This window comes from Monomorium pharaonis, unplaced genomic scaffold (genome assembly GCF_013373865.1).
Source record: "Monomorium pharaonis isolate MP-MQ-018 unplaced genomic scaffold, ASM1337386v2 scaffold_536, whole genome shotgun sequence".
Taxonomy (NCBI): Eukaryota; Metazoa; Arthropoda; class Insecta; order Hymenoptera; family Formicidae; genus Monomorium; species Monomorium pharaonis.
In genome coordinates, this window is record NW_023415842.1 from 6,714 (window position 1) to 27,047 (window position 20,334).

At 29.7% G+C, this 20,334-nt stretch overlaps 3 protein-coding genes across 8 annotated transcripts; all 3 read left to right on the forward strand.

Annotated features, from left to right (window-relative positions):
* Nucleotides 1-569: 569 nt before the first annotated feature.
* Nucleotides 570-9,887, forward strand: LOC105834125. 5 transcript variants are annotated; one of them, XM_036294932.1, is made up of 12 exons: nucleotides 650-993; nucleotides 1,076-1,287; nucleotides 2,046-2,170; nucleotides 2,242-2,448; nucleotides 2,998-3,201; nucleotides 7,671-8,022; nucleotides 8,184-8,305; nucleotides 8,401-8,587; nucleotides 8,659-8,715; nucleotides 8,906-9,135; nucleotides 9,404-9,563; nucleotides 9,682-9,887. In XM_036294932.1, exons 6-12 carry the CDS (start codon nucleotides 7,671-7,673, stop codon nucleotides 9,807-9,809), a joined length of 1,236 nt encoding a protein of 411 aa, XP_036150825.1. In that variant the 5' UTR covers nucleotides 650-993; nucleotides 1,076-1,287; nucleotides 2,046-2,170; nucleotides 2,242-2,448; nucleotides 2,998-3,201; the 3' UTR covers nucleotides 9,810-9,887. The 5 variants fall into 5 exon arrangements, with proteins under 5 accessions (XP_036150824.1, XP_036150823.1, XP_036150822.1 ...); XM_036294933.1 differs by lacking the exons at nucleotides 650-993; nucleotides 1,076-1,287; nucleotides 2,046-2,170; nucleotides 2,242-2,448; nucleotides 2,998-3,201 and adding an exon at nucleotides 7,295-7,437; XM_036294930.1 differs by lacking the exons at nucleotides 8,184-8,305; nucleotides 8,401-8,587; nucleotides 8,659-8,715; ... (1 more) ...; nucleotides 9,404-9,563; nucleotides 9,682-9,887 and adding an exon at nucleotides 5,413-7,437 and having other exon boundaries at nucleotides 594-993; nucleotides 2,974-3,201; nucleotides 7,671-7,797.
* Nucleotides 9,888-9,986: 99 nt separating this feature from the next.
* LOC118648606 lies at nucleotides 9,987-10,855 on the forward strand. Of its 2 annotated transcripts, none has more exons than XM_036294934.1 (2): nucleotides 9,987-10,195; nucleotides 10,342-10,855. In XM_036294934.1, exon 2 carries the CDS (start codon nucleotides 10,342-10,344, stop codon nucleotides 10,657-10,659), a length of 318 nt encoding a protein of 105 aa, XP_036150827.1. In that variant the 5' UTR covers nucleotides 9,987-10,195; the 3' UTR covers nucleotides 10,660-10,855. The 2 variants fall into 2 exon arrangements, with proteins under 2 accessions (XP_036150827.1, XP_036150828.1); XM_036294935.1 differs by having other exon boundaries at nucleotides 9,987-10,191; nucleotides 10,338-10,855.
* Nucleotides 10,856-13,395: 2,540 nt separating this feature from the next.
* On the forward strand, nucleotides 13,396-16,707 carry LOC118644227. The gene is made up of 3 exons (XM_036294936.1): nucleotides 13,396-15,566; nucleotides 15,658-15,997; nucleotides 16,155-16,707. Exons 1-3 carry the CDS (start codon nucleotides 15,180-15,182, stop codon nucleotides 16,397-16,399), a joined length of 972 nt encoding a protein of 323 aa, XP_036150829.1. The 5' UTR covers nucleotides 13,396-15,179; the 3' UTR covers nucleotides 16,400-16,707.
* The last annotated feature ends 3,627 nt before the right edge of the window (nucleotides 16,708-20,334 follow it).

The window sequence follows — 20,334 nt, forward strand, 5'->3', positions numbered from 1 at the left end:
CACTTTAAAGATATCCGATTTAAGAAATCTTTTAGATACCCAGTAAACAATAATATCTTGTAGAAGTCGAAAAGACATCTTGCTCAAGATGTCTTCAAGACATTTCTAAAAGATATCTAAAAGATATCTAAAAGACATCTGAAAAGATTTTGTTAAGATATCTTCATAGAATTTCTAAAAGACATCTAAAAGACATCTAAAAGACATTTTAAAAGATGTCTTAAAAATTTTTGAATTAGACATGCCAAAGATATCTAAATGATCTCTTTTAAAAGATATCTTTTAGACGTCTTTTATATATATCTTCAAGACCAGTTTTAGAATTCCTTTTAGATAACTATATTATAAATAATATTTTTTTATATTTATTATTTATCTTTTTATATAATAAATTTTTTATATATATTTATTAATTAATATTTACAAATAAAACACATTTTAAATAATAATTTAATATATTATATTTTGGAGAATATAAAACTTTATTTTACAATGGTAATTAACATATATATTAATATACTTTAAACGGTAACATTTACCCGGAAGTTATGTCCGGAGCAGTCCGGAGCTTGCCGATCTTATCGAAACGTCTCGGAAATCCGGCGCTGGCGCCGATATCGACTAGAACGTTCGATCGTGACGCTTGCATCTACCTAACCTAACCTAACCATAAAGTCCATTTGGATCCATTTCACGCGCAGGGGTGATCGTACCGCACGGTCACTGGGCATAGCGAACCTACGCGGACGTCGCGGACCCGAGCTCATTACAATGCGGACAAACACATACACATAAACATATACACATACACTCACCCATAATCGAACTATTTACATATATGCGACACATACACACACACCCATAACTACATAACCAATGTGAAAGTCATATATTAGTGATACAGTGTCCGATATTCTTCTACAAAAAGAAAATAAGTCCAAATCGTAGTTCAATCACCGCCGATCCGGACGTGCGAATCCACTCGATCCTTACGTGAGTTTTAACATAAAGTTCCGACTTCCTCTATAGCTTTGCTTTTTTAAATATATTTTTATGCTATACTATATTTTTGTAGTGAATATATACAGACAAAATATGGAGGAGTTGTTGTACGTTCTAAGAACAGCGACGGAGAGTCAACCTCAGGGTAATCCTGGAACTGCCGAGTTCCTGGGAGATAATCATCAGTGGTACGCAACTAATCACGCTAAACCTATGTATTGCAACGTCTGTAGAGATGCCCTACATGGTGAACAACTTGGGTTTCTTACAAGTTCCTCGAAGATGGTAATTGAATTTACGGTATTGTGCTGTGTCGATCGCACGATAATAGTAAATATTATTTAGAAAAAATAAATTGCAAATATCATATGCTGTATCCTGCTGTAACGTGCTTAAATATTTCATTATTACTTTCATTTGCTGTACATATTTTATCGCTTTCTTCCTAACACCAAAAGGAATGCAACCTTGGATCATTGTTTTGTTCATGATCTACACGTATGCCTAACATGCTGTACAAACATGAATATTTTGGAATATAATATCTCGCTTTATAAAACCTACTTTGTAATATTTCCTTATTTTGATATTTGCAATTTATATTTTTCTAAATAATATTTACTATTATTAACTTTTTGCTGATATTCTCTTTATATACTATTTAGCTACAATTATTTAATAATTTATACAACTTTTGATATCTTATTATTTTAATAGTGATATATATTAATCTCAACTTTGATCGGGACACCATGCTTTATAATCCGCTCAACTACTTACATCAAATATATACATACATACATATTTAGTATACTTAATTTAATATGTATATCTTATTTATTTTAATAACTATTTTTACTTTGCTTACTAGTCTTTGGTTATTATATTACTTATTTTATCTATTTTGTTATATCTATTAAATCTCTTAGATCTATCACATTTGTAATATATATGATATTCTTGCTATCTATTCATTCTTCCCCCTTGTATTATACTTTTTTTGCACCTACTATTTTTTGTTTATAAGGATTTTCTTATTTTAGTCTTATAGACTGAGCGAAGGATGTCTATACTTTTAATACTTGACTTTCTTCGCCGTACAAAAAGAAAAATACAGACAGTTGTAAATATCAATTGTGAGGAGAAAAAATTCTGCACGTGCGGCAAGGTATACAATAGATTTGTCTTTTTCAAATTGTGAAGTGTTAGAGGTAATTATGATAATTGGTTGTGTTACAGTCTGTTGAACAATTCCTTTGAGGAGCAGCTGGCATTTCAGAATGCCCTGAAACAATACATCTCGAGTGGACATTGACTATGCTAAGAGCAATAAAGATTTCTTTGTCGCTTTTGAGGGCAGCTTTGGAAACAAACACGTCACACCGAGAACATTTACCTCTCGTTACTTGGGTAACTTGGTGTGTGTGGAGGGTATTGTCACGAAATGTAAGTATTTAAAAAAAACCATCAGAACTCAGATTTACAGAATTTATTCAAAACTGTTTAATTTTATTTGTGAATAAATTTATTTAATTTATTTACACAGATATTACAATTTTATTGAATTATTTTATGAAATTTATTAGGTTGATTCACAAACAAGTTTTTGTATAATTAAAATGATTACTTCTGAGAAATATTATCCACTGTATTTAATTATTTTGTCTTTTGCAAGTTGAGGACAATAATGAAGTTTTAAGTAGGATAAAAATTATTTTTATGACTCAATTCATTATATATATTTATAAAAGTAAGATTATTTCCAAAATAAAATAAATATCGCTTGATAAAATAAACATTGCTTGATTTTGTAAGTTAAGTAAATTTTTCGAAAGTACACATTTTGCTGCATTACTGAGTTTCGGCATAAAATCAAGTCAAACATTATCACCATATATTTATTTCGGGTAATGAGATAAGTAGTGATATTTCTGTATGATGCAAAGGATCGATTACAAAATGATTGATCAGTTTGTTGTTGATCGTTATTTACAGGGTTAATAATGCGTTTATTTATTTTTATTCGTGGAACATTATAATGTTGACAAGCATGATATCCGACATGATTCTTAATCTTTGTTGCTATGACAACAAAGTTGTTTGGCGAATGCTCTTTTCCATCGGATCTTGGATGCGCTGCACAACGATTTCACAATTAAAGAGAAAGGAGAAAAAATAGTTTAATCTCGAAACAGAAAGGTAAATCAATATATATATATATATATGTTTTTCTATTATTACATATTGTTTGTATACATATATGTATGTAAACAAAATTTCCGTTAAAGATTTAATCAACGCCTAAATGAATATCAATGTTTTCAAATCTGCAATTCGTTTTCAATTTCATGATTTTACTTTAGGATCTCAAAAAGTTTCGTTTATTAATATTAGATGTGCGTTGAATAGATCTGTTCTTTGTGAATGATGAGTGATTGTGAATCTATTTTAAACATCAACATTTTATCGATGAATACGATTAGCACTCTTGCCAAATATCTTTTGAACAATGGACATGAACGTTTCTATTATCTAATTATCATTATCACTATTGATTTCGTCATCTAAATCGTTATATATATTATCCTCATATCAGTTATCAGGGACCTAAAGTCATGTTATGTTTAAGAAATAAATTTAACAGAACTTAATAGGAAACGATACTTTATTAATAATGTAAAAAGTTTCGTTTTTACTTTCCACTGTAATTGGTTGCCAACTTCGTACAGTTCTTTCAGTGTTGCTAATGCTTCGTAAATAATATCTCACATACTTAGCAATCTTTGAACCAGGGATCGGCAAAAAAATAATAAATTAATATTATTTGATTACTTTATTAATTATTAATCAAAGACGAAAATTACTTGATTACTTGATTAATCAGTAATCAGAGACGAAAATTATTTGATTATTTTGTTCATTAGTAATTAGAGTCGAAAATTTTTTTTACTCGATTAATCAATAATCAATATTGAAAGTCTTTGATTATTAGATTAACAAGTAATCAGAATAAGATAATTTTTATTATTTAATAAATTAGCATTCAGACATAAAAATTTGGCAATTACTTTATCGCTCAGTAATTAGGATCAAACGTGAAATATTGAATGAAATGATATCTTGATGAATGAAATAATATCAGTGTAAAGTAGCAATTACAATAGAAAAAAATACTATATTTAAGGAAATGTTCTTTTATTCACAATATAAATTCTCCGTTTTTTTTTTTAAATAAACATTGAATTTGAATGAAAAAGTTTCTGTTTAATAAACAAAGACTTTTTCATTCAAATTCAATATGTTTATTAAAAAAAAACGAAGAATTTATATTGTAAATTGAATAGAACATTTTCTTAAATATATTATTTTTATTAATAATATGTTATATAATAATAATATAATTTATTTATATTAAACAGACACTTTTTCATTTAAATTAAATATGTTTATTAAAAAAAACGGAGAATTTATATTGTAAATTGAATTGAGGAACATTTCCTTAAATATATTTTTTTTTAATTTTCGACTTTGATTATTGATTAATCAAGTAATCAAAAAGTTTTACTTTAATTATTGATTAACAAAATAATCAAATAATTTTCGTCTTTGCTTATCGGTTAATCAAATAATGAAATAATTTTCATTTCTGATTATTGATTAGTCAAGTAATCAAAAATTTGATTACCGATTAATCGAGTAATCAAATAATTTTCGTCTTTGATTACTGATTAATCAAGTAATCAAATAATTTTCATCTTTGATTAATGATTAATCAAGTAATTATTAATTAAAGCTAAAAATATTACTGACAATATCGATGATGCCGATCTTTGCTCTGAACCCAGATAGACATATATTATATAAAATATTTATAAATATTAATGGTAATATTTTCTGCTATCTGACAAGTCTTACCACGCATTTGCATTTTGCAGTAAATCGAGCAAATTCATCTATTATAAATTAATAACTCGTTATAATTATTGTTAAAATTACAAAATGGTAAAGATCTTTTCTATTCAGTTTAAGTTTTGTTGAGTTCTGTTAACTTGCAAGCGTATCATATATAGGTAATGTCAAACATCCTGTATATATCTAGATCAGATAATCTTTTTACTTAAAAAGTTGAAGTAAACGGCTTATAAAATTAATTGTTAAAAGTGACATAAACAAAAATTTATTTAGTAAAAAATTACATGAAGACCACATTAGCTTTAATTAAATTAAATTAATTTTATAAAGCATTAATATTACATTAGAATCTTGTAATATTTTAAAGTTAGATATAAATAATTATAATATGAAGCATCAAATTTTAATATTTTATTTATAAATTAAATTAATATGCAATAAACAGCTACCAGTTTTTGCAAAGTTACAGAAAAATTAATATTAAAATTATTTTATTAGACGCGATAATGCCAAAAATAAAAAGCTACAATGAATTGAGTCGATCTCAACAATGGCGTCGAAGACAAGAAACAGACCGCATAGTTAATAATTCAGAAAAGGAAAATATTTTACATGAAAAAGAAAGACTTAATGACGATATTTTTATTGTTGAAAATAATAACTATTCAAGTGACAATGATTTTTATACATCTCCAAATGTCGCATCTGATGTAGAATTAGAATCAAATGATGGATACGACAGTCAATATGATGAAGATTTGGATTTTACTATACAGAAAGATTTTTCATTAAGAGAATTTTTGCAAACGTGGAGTGTTGAAAACAACATTACTCATGTGGCTCTTACAAAATTACTGAAAGGTCTCCGAGTTAATGGACATACTAATCTTCCTTCCGATGCACGAACGTTATTGGAAACTCCCACAACAACAGCAATAACAACGATTAATAATAGTTCTAGTACTTTTTTTTATCACGGATTACAGAAAGCATTAAAAGACCATTTACGAAACAATAAACCTCTCAATAAAAGTCTTGATAATTTAATCACAATCAATCTAAGTATTGACGGATTACCGCTGTCAAAAAGTTCAAAATCACAGTTTTGGCCTCTTTTAGGACAAATTGTACACACTGATTATAGGGAAAAACCATTTGTTATTGGAGTATTCCACGGATACCGTAAACCAACCAGACCTGCTGAAATTATTGGTGAATTTATTAAAGAGTATAACGACGTAAAAAGTGAAGGATTTCAATATAGAGGAAGGAAGTACAAGATTTTATTAAATGCTGTTATATGTGATGCCCCAGCAAGAGCGTTCGTGAAATGTATTAAAGGCCATACAGGATATTATGGTTGTGATAAATGTGAAGAAGAAGGTGAATGGAGAGATAATCGAATGTTATTTCTTAATGAAAGTGCTCCATTACGCACGGATGAAAAGTTTTTACTACGACATAATGAAGATCATCATTTGAATAATTCACCTTTCGAAAGCATAGGATTGAAAATGATTACTCAATTTCCCTTGGATTATATGCACCTTGTTTGTCTCGGTGTCATGAAAAAACTTTTGAATTTATGGATCCGAGGAGTAAAAAACATTAAATTGCGTGCATCTGAAATAAATCAATTATCTGCAGACTTGAAAACGTTAGTATCACACATACCCATTGAATTTTCTAGAAAACCGAGAGGTTTAGATGAATTAGATCGCTGGAAAGCGACGGAATTTAGATTGTTTCTCTTATATACAGGTTTAATAACTATGTGGTCATATTTACCAATTAATTACTTGAGAAATTTTTATGCTCTACACTGTGCAATTTCTATTCTTTGCAATCCTATCGATTGTAAGAACAATAATGCGTATGCGCATGAATTATTAGTATATTTTGTACAAACATTTAAAATTTTATATTCTGAAAAGTACGTAACGTACAATGTACATAACTTGATTCATTTGCACGAAGATGTTAAGAATTATGGATGTCTGGATATGTTCAGCGCCTTTCCATTTGAAAATTATTTTCAAGAAATGAAAAAAATGCTCAGAAAAAGTGCACAACCATTGCAGCAATTGCACAGACGATTGACTGAAAAATCAAAAAGTAAAATAAATATGAGGTATGAACTTGAAGAATATCCCATTCTTAAAAAACCCAAAAACGAAGAATTACAGTTTGGATGTGAACAGTCTCATCGAGAAGCAACGTTTAAAAACTTTACACTGTCTTCCGAAAAAGAAGCGGATTCTTATTGTTATATAAATAAAAATGTTCTTAAGATTAAATATATTGGCAAAAAGAATGGAGAAACAGTTATACTGGGAAAAATATTAAAAAATTCAAGCAATATTTCTTCATATCCATGTGATTCACGACATTTAGGAATCCATGTCGGAGATGAATGGTCTGATGTAGGAATATATCCAGTCAGCCAAATAAGTGCCAAAGCAATACGATTACCTTACAAACAAACATATTGTATGATACCAATTTTACACACTACTGACTAAAGTGAGTTTTTTAAAAACATTTTGGGAATTGCACAAATATTATATTAACGATATCACATGAATTGAAAATTTGTAGAAAGAAATTTTAATAACTTATTTAATAACTTAATCAAATAAAATATTAATAAAAAGTTTAATTACAATAAAACTTCTTTAAAACAATTATATATAAATTGCTGCTTTTATTTATTATTATTTAAATAGTTACTATTTAATTGATGTTTATCGTTTTAGATGTATTACGTCATATTTTGGGACGAATACTGTCAAATTATTCCTCATTGTTGGTTGAACATTTCTGACAATACATTCCAACATCCACCATCTACATGTAATATGACAAAAGCAATAAAAAAAAAAATTAATCCTGGTAATGATTGGAAAACGTCAAGTTACCGTACACTTTTGGGACCTTATGATACATATGATAAAGCTCGAGAAGTTGAAAAGTCTTGCACTAATATATCATCTTCGGATGATGTTCAATTAGCTGCTTTGAATAATTTGGAGCAAATATTGCCTTCAAAACGGCAAATAATAAAGAAGAAATTTTATGACGATACAGATGATAATAAGATTAAACATCGTAAGTACAAAACATCATATAGTAAATATTATATACATAATACTGTTATTGTTAATAATAAAATATTTAATCAAATATGTTAGAAAGCAACAAGTGAAAATAGTAAATAAATTAATATTTATGTTATACATTTATTAAAAATAATATTTTTAATGTTACAGCGAGCAAGAAATATAAAAGAATTCCTACTCCTCCACATAATTACAAAGAACAAAACGAAAGTGACGTGTCTAGTAAAAACGGATCACCCATAACAAATTTAGAAACTAAAACGAAAAACCTGGTGAATATTAATTATTTATTTGTACATGAAGATACACTGTAGAATTTAGAACATATTATATATACTTTTGTATCAATCAATTTTTTATTATTTAGAAAAGGAATGAAGTCTATATAACTAGAAATGTGCCATCTACTTCCAAAGTTCCACCGGTTTTAAAGGAGCATCCATTTTCTATTCAAGTTTATCACAATGAAAGTGAAGGAGAAGAAGAAGAAGGAGAAGGAGGAGAAGAAGTGGACGTAATTTATTCTTCTGTGCCTGAGAATTCAGACAATGATGGTAAGTATTTTGTGTTATAGACAGTATAAAAACTTTTTTAATAAATTTTTTAATCTATTTTTGTATTACAGGTTATGTTATTAGTACGGACGATGACATAAATAATGCAACTATTTTTGCAACTTTGAGTAAGTAAAATTTTTGTTTGAAGTATGTTATTAGAGAATATATCAAAATATAATTTTTTTAGTTGTATATATTAGTATTATAGTTTTATAATATGTAATGTATAATATATTAATTTATCACTTATAGAGAATTATTTTATTGTAAACTTTAACTTTGTATTTACTACTTGAATGTTTGTCTTTGTTTTAGTTTCTTTACAGAAGAAAATTGATTCTCTTTCCGAAGATTTTAAACGCGAAACTGCAAAGAACAGAGCAAAAGTCCAAGAAATACTTGCAATTTTAAGAGATAAATTCCCGAATGGTGGAAATGAAGAAATTTCTCATGGTTTAATGCCTGAATTTCCCTTGGTAACCATAGAAGAATACGTCCAATTTAATGATATGTTGAAAAATGATGAACAAATTCGTAAATGCTTTGTAAGTAATTTTTTATGTATATGTAATTTAATAATTAATGATGAATAGCTCTGCGCGTGAATTTGCTTCTGAGTGATATGTGGGAATAATATTAACTAAATGAGAGCAAATCGGTTCCATCCAGTTTTTAACTAAACAAAAATAATACATATTGCATACTATACGCTATAAATTTCATTGATTCATACATTATAATAGTATACGTAACTAATGAATAATAAATAGGTAATAAATAGTATTAGTAATATTCTATATACAATTTTTGCAGGACAAGAGGATAAAGAACATTGGTGGACACACTGCTCAAAAAATGGTTTCAAATATACTCACAACCTGTATAACATTTGAGGTTGGCCATAAATTGTCTTGGACGGGTGCCAAAAACACGTTAGCGATCGAGAATTCCTCTTTTGCTAATATAATAATTGGTAAGTATAAGTTTTTATAATTATAGATAATAGATAGTACTAATATGTTTATACAAACGGAAGTCAGTCTTTCAAATTATATTTGTGTATTAATAAAAATATATGTTTCTATTTGTAGGAGTTGTAAGCCGTACAAGAGCAAAAGGATCCACAGAATATACAATAGCAGAAATCATAAAACATATCAAAAATTGGCTACAACACGCGGGTGATAAGATGAGGTATAGATTAAAAAAATCTGCATAATAGAATATGTGTATGTATGTATGTATGTATGTATGTATGTACGTATGTATGTATATATACATATATACATACATACATATCACAAATATTTAAGTAGAACACTAAAAAAGTAGGTATTCTCACGTCCGCCATTTTTCTTTAAATAGAAAGTAACTAGCATAATGCTTTATATATATAATACATTGCAATAATCTTTACAGTCTCAAGATCATAAATATCGTGTCTTCGTTTCATTGTCGCATAAAGTTTGGTGCTTCCAAAGATTATTGACGTATATATATACAAAACATACCTAATTTTTCTTGCTAGTTAGAAGGAAAATGGCGGACGTGAGAATACTCACTTTTATAGTGCCTTAATTTAAGCGATAGATCCGCTATTACTGCTATAAGCCTAGGGCTGGATCCTCATGCAGACACCGGTGTTTTGACACCGAGCGCTAATTGGTGAAAAACGGGTGGTGGTGGTAAATATTACCGCCATCACCCATTTTTCACCAATTAGTGCTCGGTGTCAAAGCGCCGTTGTCTGCATGAGGATCCAGAGTAAGTTCATTTGTGTTCGACAGATTTGGCATTATTCGACATTCTCGATCAAGCTGCAAGTAATGGATGCTAGTACTGTTCTTGAAAGAAGATTAATCTTCGATCAATGGGTGCTGGGACTATCTACTTTTGAGGGCAGAGTCCGCATTGTTCGATGTTCTCGTTCGAGCTTCGAGCAATGGGTGCTGGGACTGTCCTCGAAAGAAGATAGAGTCCGCATTGGTCGACAGTATTTTCTAGGGAAGAGTATGCACTGGTCAAACTTCTTCCGGGGACAGTACCAGCATCCATTACTCGAAGCTTGATCGAGAATGTCAAACAATGCTAAATCTGTCCTTGAGAGCAGATGGTCTCAGCACCATTGGTCAAGTAATTCAATGTGAAATATAAACAACTGTAAATGCTATTGTTTACCATTGTAACATTAAAATTAAAATGTTGTATGCGTATGTTTAAAATTAAAATGTTGTATGCGTATGTTTAAAATTAAAATGTTGTATGCGTATGTTTAAAATAAAAATGTATGCGTATGTTTAAAATTAAAATGTTGTATGCGTATGTTTAAAATAAAAATGTATGCGTATGTTTAAAATAAAAATGTATGCGTATGTTTAAAATTAAAATGTTGTATGCGTATGTTTAAAATTAAAATGTATGCGTATGTTTAAAATTAAAATGTTGTATGCGTATGTTTAAAATTAAAATGTACGCGTATGTTTAAAATTAAAATGTATACGTATGTTTAAAATTAAAATGTACGCGTATGTTTAAAATTAAAATGTTGTATGCGCATTGTTACCAAAGTAAAATTTTATATTTTTCAAAATATATGTTAAATTATACTTTAAAATGTGTTTTAAAATTTATTTGTAATATTAATTAATAAATATATAAAAATATAGGTATCTAAAAGGAATTCTAAAACTGATCTTCAAGATATATAAAAGACATCTATAAGATATCTTATATAGGTCTTTCAGATTTCTAAAAGAAATCTTTTAGATATCTTTAAGTATTGTTTAAGATGTCTTTTAGATTTCTTCAAGATGTCTTTTAGATTTCTTCAAGATGTCTTTTAGATGTCTTTAAGATGTCTTTTAGATATCTTTATGACATCTTTAAGTGTCTATAAGATGTCTTTTAGACATCGCCAGATATCTAAAAGATATCTCAAACTGTTGCATAAGACATCTTTTAGATCGCGAAAAGATATCTTTTCGTAAAAAATGCAAGATATCGCAAGAAATCGCAAGATGTCTTTTAGAAATCTAAAAGACATCTTTTTGTCTATATGGGTATCTGCTTGATTTCTGCTGCCAATCTGCTGTCAGGTTATGTCAGCAGACCCTGCTCGGTTTCTGCTACCAATTTGCTGGCATAGCATGTTAGCAGGCTCTGTTTGATTTCTGCTGCCAATCTGTCGTCAGGGTTATGTCAGCAAATCCTGCTCGGTTTCTGCAATCAATCTGCTGGCATGCCATGCCAGCAGGCTTTGTCGACAAATCCTGAGTTACAAAAAATTTAATGCGGACACAGAATGCTATAGATCTGCAATGGGTATCTGCCCAGATAACCAAGTCTGCTAAGAGCACGTTTTGCAAATTATGCGGGGCATACTGTGCCAGCAGAATAGCAACAGAATCTTAGCAGGGTCTGCAGTTTCAGTTAATATCGGCAGAACCGCGGCAAAAATCAAACACAATATGCATACGATGTAACTACAGAAATGCTACAAAAATTGAGCAGAACTAAGCAGAGCTAAGCAGCAGAAAAAGAGCAGAATTAGAACATTGCGTTACTAGCACTACTTATTAGCAGAAAGTTTACTAAAATGCAACACAGCCTGCTGTCACTGTGTAACAACAAAAAACCATCAAAAATCGAAATTGTATGTGCTCTCATGTGACAGCAGAAACGCAGCAGAAACAGAGCATGATAAGCTGTCATTTTGTGATGGCAATAATAATACAACACGTATTATAAATGATTTGTCATTCTTAAAATAACATGATCACAACTGATTTTAACAAAATTAAAATGTAAAATTATCTTATATAGTTATAAATGTCATATCGCAATTTTTTGAACTTTATTCCCTGCCAGAAAAATTTTCTACGAAATTCTAAAAAACTACAAATATTTACAAAAGTGTTCGAATTCTAGCATTTTTCTCTAAAAACTACAAAAAAATGTTAGAATTGGAACACTTTTGTAATTTTTGTAGTTTTTTAGAATTTCGTAGAAATTTTTCCGCCAGGGTTGTAATGTAAACGCAAATGTATGTAATAATTTCTTATGATATTGCCTATAGATTTGTTTTTCTTGTATAATCTTTGTCTATTATATATTATATTATTAGATATAGGAAAAATAATAAAAAAAATAATTGAAAAATGTTTAGAAAAATAACTTCTGAATTGTTTTTCTTTACAAAAAATAAAATTGCAATTATAATATATATATATATTATTCCTAGTAGCATAAAACATTGGCGCATAATTGCAAAGTAATATAAAAACAATATTCCCAATATTGGTCCAATATTGTAAAGTTGACGCTTCATCTTATTTAGCCAATTTGTCTAAGAAGAAATATTGGTTCAATATTGGTTCAGCATTGAGCCAATATTGAACCAATCAATTTTTCATATTGGACATTTTAATTGCATTTTAATTTGGAGCCAATATTTTATAACCAATATTGGCATTACATTGAGAAACATTGAGAAAACATTGGCCAATGCATTCCCAATATAACCAATATTTAACCAATATTAGCCAATAATGGCCAATATACTGCCAATGTATCTTGCTACTAGGGATACAATATTATATTATTATATATAAATTATATAATATATAATTTTCTATACGATTATTACATTTATATAATTATATTATGGACATTTTCCCCATTTCTTTAAACTTAATTTTTTACGAAACAATGTAAAAATTATCTTTTTGTTTATTTTTTTTTCTTATTTTTTTGTGTATACAAACAAACATTAATATGTAATAGAAAAAATATACATGGACATTTTTTATATATAATTATATTAATTATATATATTCATACGTTCTTATATAAAAAAATTTTTATTGGGCATTGCAGTCAAAAATGTTAATATTTTAACTATCTAGTTATTATATATAAATAACTGACTATAAAGACTTCAAGACGTCTATATAATCCATACAAAATTATTTTAAATGTGATTAACTACGAGATAATCTTATTAAAATGAAATATACGTAATATAAAAATAATGAATTATATATTACTTATTAGTGACACACAGTGAAATATATTACAGATAATAACTATTCAAAATATCAAGCATGGTGTTTGTAGAAAAATTAATATATTATGTCTCTATTATTGCCATTCGTATTATTATCAACTTTAGATCCAATTTATTTCTTCGTAATTTTGGTATATTTTAGATACCATAATATTATATATAATACAGAAATGTTTGATACTTTTTTTATGTGTATATAAACAATGCATTTAAAATGAGAAGAAAGACAGAACTACAGAATCTGAGACTATAAATGGGCATCAATACGAGTGATAATTAATTAACATATATAAACGAGATTACAAAGAACAGATATGAACTATTATTAGAAGTTGGATAAATATTATTTTATTGTTTCAATCTTAATGCTATTATATATTAAAACATTATGCTTTTTAATATTTTATAATGCATGATTTGATGTATCAAGAGACACGGTAGTGGCTCGCGCTAAGTGAACGGGCAGCGCGAGACCGATCGTGTTCTTTACGCCAGTACGCGATTTGCAAGCACCCGAGTTTTAAATTACGCGCTAATTTGGCTGTGCTGTCAGAACGCGGGACATGTATGTGTGCGCTCCACGCCAATCGCTCAACGCCATCTCCTAAGCCTATACACGTATGTACATATGCTGCACATATGCTGTATGGAGTAGTGCACTCTCAAATAGAATGCACTCTAGGGCTGCGTTCCGATGATTGCCATTTTAGAAGAGCTTGTCATTGATAAAAACCATCCTAGTTGTAGACCGGCAATTTTAATCGACATTCGTTTTGTGTTATTCGTTTAACTTGTTAACTGCGATCGACTGAGTTGAACTGTGACGAAGGATATTTTTCTACAAAGCTGCTTTTATTTAAAAGAATCACCTGCGAACTTTGGATATTATCGAGATTGGATGCAGGACTCGATAAATTTTGCAAGGAAAGAAGAATTTTTAACCTAACCTTAACACGTAACTATAAAATGAAACCGACATTAAAAAATTCGGTAATTATTTAGTTTAGGCACTGGTATTCAAATATCGATGTAGTTGTGCTTATTCGATACAGTTTTGCTTCAAACGAACGAATCTGGCAAAAAAAAGCGTCGCTCTGCCCCGGAAAGCGAAATAATAATCGTAAAATTTGTCGAATATTCAGGTTAAGAAATCTGTCATACCGACGAAATGTAGCGACACGAACACTCTCCGCGGCCATGTGCGCATGCTTTACAGTCATATGTACATGCTTCGCGGCCATATACGCATGCTCGGTCGTCATATGTGTATGAAATAAAGGCGCGAATTTAAAATGTATGTGTACTTTTAACGACTTCCTTGTATTCTAATAGTAACTAATAATAAATGAGTCTACATATACTGAAAATAATAAATACTGTAAAGATTAGCAAAACCCCTACGCAAGGTGGAACTTTTACATGTACTTTTATTATACTTTTTATTACATTAGAATGCACAAAATTTAAACAACCGTTAAAATAAATGAGCAACGATGTCATTGTTGCTGCAAGTCACAATGCAACATGTTGGGACTATTCGACTTTGTTTATTTAACATACGATAACGAAAAGTTAATAGATTTTTTAATCCAGCATCATGTCTTGACATCTACAATTACATGTAGTGAATGTGGTAATGATATTACCATCAATAAAAAAACATTAATGTATCGATGTCAAAAACGATACTATGTGAAGAATGTGCACAAAAAACGTGTCGCAAAACAGTGCAATTTTTACAAAAGTGCCAAAGTTGGTACTTGGTTCCATAAAAGTCATCTTGACGTGGCCACAATATGCAAGATTGCTGCTTGCTTTTTAATGCTAAGGCATCCACGTCAAGATGACACCCAATCAGAAACTGGTGTTTCTTCGACCACGGTTGTAGACTGGTTCAATTTCTGCAGAGAAGTAATTACTTTTTAATCTTTCTAAAAATATTGTGTATGTATTTCAAAAGTAATAATATATAAAATGTATAAAATCAATTTTTTTCTTACAGGTCTGTGTATTCTGGGCCGAAAAGAATAGTGAGAAACTTGGTGGCCCAGGACACATTGTAGAAATTGACGAAGCCAAATTAGGAACAAGAAAATATAACCGTGGTCGACTCATAAAAGGTCATTGGATATTTGAAGGATATGAGCAAGATACAAAAAAGGTTTTTATTGTTCCAGTAGAGGATCGAAGTGAAAAAACACTCTTGGCATGTATTAAGGAGTGGATACTGCCAGGAACTACAATCGTATCAGATTGTTGGAAGTCCTATAATTGTTTGAACAATGAGGACTTCCAACATCTGACTGTAAATCACTCCTACAACTTTGTTGATCCTGATACTGGTAAGAAATGTTTAAAATTAAAATAAATTAATTGTGTACAATTATGTACATTTTAGTTTTATCAATTATTATTGTTTTATTATTCATTGTCCTAATTTTACAATTTATAAATATTTATGTTATTAATATATAATTTTAAATATTTTACAATTTACAGGAGCACACACACAGCATATCGAGCGGGTTTGGAGAGAAGTTCGAGGCAATATTCCAAGATATGGAACTAAAGAGGACCATGTTCTTGGATATTTGTGTGAATTTCTCTTCAAACGTGCTCATAGTCGCTTAGAGCGAATTGAAACCTTCTTCGATATCATTGGAGAATTATATCCTCCATTGTCTACTGACCTGGAATCACCAATATCCAAAAGCCAGGAAGAACCAAGTACCAGCACTGTATAAAGACAAGTTTTTTGTGCACATTCTTCACATAGTATCATTTTTGACATCAATATATTAATGTTTTTTTATGGATGGTAATATTATTACCACATTCACTATATGTAAATTGTAGATGTCAAGACATTATACTGGATTAAAAAATTTATTAACTTTTCATTGTTGTATATTAAGTGCACAAATTCAAACAGTCCCAACAAATGATCTAGTAATAATCAACCATCATTAACAATCCTTGCGTAAGGATCTTGCTAATCTTTTGTGTGGAAAGTCGCAAACTCATGTGGTGCAGAGAATGCTTTACGCACACACACACACACACACACACGGGGGGGGTGGTGCAAGGGGGAGCCTTCGGCCCCCCCTCCCGCACCCCCCCGTGTGTGTGTGTGTGTGTGTGTGTGTGTGTGTGTGTGTGCGTAAAGCATTCTCTGCACCACATGGGTTTGCGACTTTCCACACAAAAAATTGTGCTTGTAAAAATATGTATATAGACATTTGAAATTCGCGCATTTTTAACATGACTTGTGCTAAACAGAGCATGCGCTTGTGATTAAAAGCGTGAGAATATGATCGCTGCGCGTGCTCAAGTCATTACATTGTGTCCCAAATAGCACTGGATGTTCCAAGGACGTCCATTTTAAGTCCAATTCAGGTCCGCATGTCCATGGACATAAAATGGACATTTATAGGATGTCCATTATTGAAATTAAAACGAACGTTCTATTCAGAACGTCCTATGGATATCTGATTTATGTCCGCACTTGGATCTTACTTTTATATAATTTATCTTTATTATTTTTATTATATATTTATACATATATATATATATATATTTAACGCCAAAACAAGAAGCGCGTATGACACGAAAGCACAAAGCTTTCTATAAGTTCTTTGGTTTGTTCGCGTCGCCATGCCCCGACATGCTCCTACTCACTCCAACGCACTCTAATAGGTTGGCGTCATCGGAATCAACGTATTGGAGTGCGTTGTGGTAAGTATTAGGAGCATGCAATATCGGGGCATGTGACCGAACAGACTTCTATTGTCTCTCATCGACGCGTTTCCTCTTCCCTGGCATTCTCAGTTTCCGATTTTCTGATTTCTGGTGCGTGTGATTTATGTGTTTTGCTGCTGCCGTGCTGTGCGTTATATATTCTTAAATTATCAACGTGATTAAATACGGAACTGTAAGTATATTTCCTTTCTTATTTTTTCTCAGATTAAAAGCCTCCGCACAAGACATCCGTACACGTTAAGTTACGTTAAGTACCGACAATAATTTTAAGATAGTACGTAAGAATAAACTTGAGTCGAGGCACAAAGAAGCTCCATAACGTGATATTATTTTTCTTACGTTACAGACTTCTTTGTGCTTTGACTCAATTAGTTTATTCTTACGTACTATCTCAAGTTTAATTTAACCGTTCATCGATACACGTGAGTTCTAACCTAAAGTTTGACTTCATCTCTCTTTGTTTTTTTCTTATAGTTTAATGGTATACTGCTATGCTGTTATTTCTTTTTTTTTATAATTATACGTTCATAATTTTTATATGTTTATAACCTTTCTTATATATTGAATATTTTCTGTTATGCCTACATTCAGATTTATTTTTATTTTTTATTATGCTTTTTCCGATCAATTTTTATTTTCAAGGAGTTTTAAAGACAGCGAGAAAGAAGAGAGAAGAGAGAGAGAGAAGAGAGAAGAGAGAGAGAGAGAGAGAGAGAGAGAGAGAGAGAGAGAGAGAGAGAGAGAGAGAGAGAGAGAGAGATTACGAATAAACAAGTAAGAACACATAATATTAATAATAATTTTAAAAGATGCCAAAATTAAAAAGACGATATTATCGACAAGCTAAAGACCTGTCAGATACAGCAATTAATATTGTGGACAGTATTTGTAATAACTTCTCACCAGAAAGCGTAGCTTCATCTTCAATATTAAGTAATAATGTTCCAAAAGTATCTAATCATTTTTCTTTAACGCAAAATGTGCATAGCAATATTTACCAATTAAACGACAATTTGGATAATTCTGAACAAGTAAATAGTAATTTTAATGATTTTGAAGGAAGCAATAATTTTTTAAACAATGAGTCAATAAATTCTAGTAATACTGATATTAATGATCATGAAATAATTAATAATATTGTTAATGCTCCTGCATCTGATAACCTTGTCGATGATTCGTCTAGTTTTATATTGTGGTTTCAAGAATGGGCAATTAAAAATCGCATATCTCATGTTGCATTAAACGAATTAATAACAGGTTTAAAATCTAAATATCCAGAATTGCCTTGAGATGCTCGTAGCTTATTAAAAAACTCCCAGAAAAGTAAATGTACAAGACATAAGACCTGGGCAATATTATCATTTTGGATTGAGTAATTGTGTCAAGCAACTTTTATCGCGATATTCTGGTCAACATTTGCAATTTATCCGAGTTAATATTAATATTGATGGTCTCCCGTTATTTAAAAGTTCAAGTAGTCAAGTATACCCTATTTTGTGCAATTTAGTTGAAAATTATAATGATGTAAATATTATTGGAATTTATTTCGGGAATGAAAAACCTGCAGATGCAACATATTTTTAAGAGATTTCACGGAAGAAGCAATAACTTTAACTACTCATGGCATAACAATCGATAATCAAGTTTATCCATTTAAAATTAATGCTTTTATTTGCGATGTACCTGCTAAATCTTATATTACATTTACGAAGGGTCATTCCGGTTATTACTCATGCACAAAATGTACAGCAAAAGGTGAATATATTCATGATCGAGTAAGCTATCCATATTTAAATAGTTTTTCTTTAAGAACAAACAATGATTTTAGACTAAAATTACAACCAAACCATCACACAGGTACATCTATTCTAGAATCAATTCCAAATATAGATATGGTAAAGATTTTCCGTTAGATCCAATGCATTTGCTTTATCTGGGAGTTGTTAAGAAACTGATTGTCAATTTATGGTGTTTTGGAACACCCCAATCTAAATTATCATTTAATGAAATGTCTAAGTTATCAAAATTATTAGAAGTTCAAAAGAATAATATACCATGTGAAATAATCGGAAACCACGATCATTATTTGATTGTAAAAGGTGGAAAGCAACTGAATTTAGGACATTTTTGTTGTATACAGGACCTATTGTTTTAAAATCTGTTATTACTTATGATAAATACATTAATTTTTAACTTTGCACGTAGCTGTTACAATTTTATCAAATTCAAAGCATATGGATTGTTACTCAAATTACGCAAAATCACTATTAGAATATTTTGTGAATACTTTCATCATTTATACGGCAAAAAAAAATGCGTCAACTAATATTCATAATTTATTACATCTTCATGATGACGCACTAAAATTTGGAACTCTACAGGAATTTAGTGCTTTTCCATTTGAAAATTATATGCAGACTATATTAAAAATGATTCGTAAAAATGATAAAATATTAGAACAAATTGTTTGCCGAATAAGTGAACAAAATTATTGTTTGAATAATAATAAAAAACTAAAGATAGTTAGTAATGAGCTTCACAACCCACATTTTAATGGTCCATTCGCCAATGATACAAATTCACATTTAAGTTTTTACACATGCAATCAATTCAGTAAAGTTACGTTTAAAATTGTACATTAAAAACAGAAGAACCAGATAATTGCTGTTATTTAATTGATGGAAGTATTATAGTTATTAGGAATTTTATTTCAAATAATAAAGATACTTTTATAATTGGACATAATTCAAGTCACTTGCTGATTTTTATTCTAAACCCTGCAAATCATCTAAATTGGGCAATGTTATTTAGTCGATGATCTCGGAAACTTACAGACATGGAATTTAGAGCAAATTGCATATAAATGTTTAAAATTAAAATATAAAGATCAGTATGTTGTGTTCCCCCTTTTACATTTAAA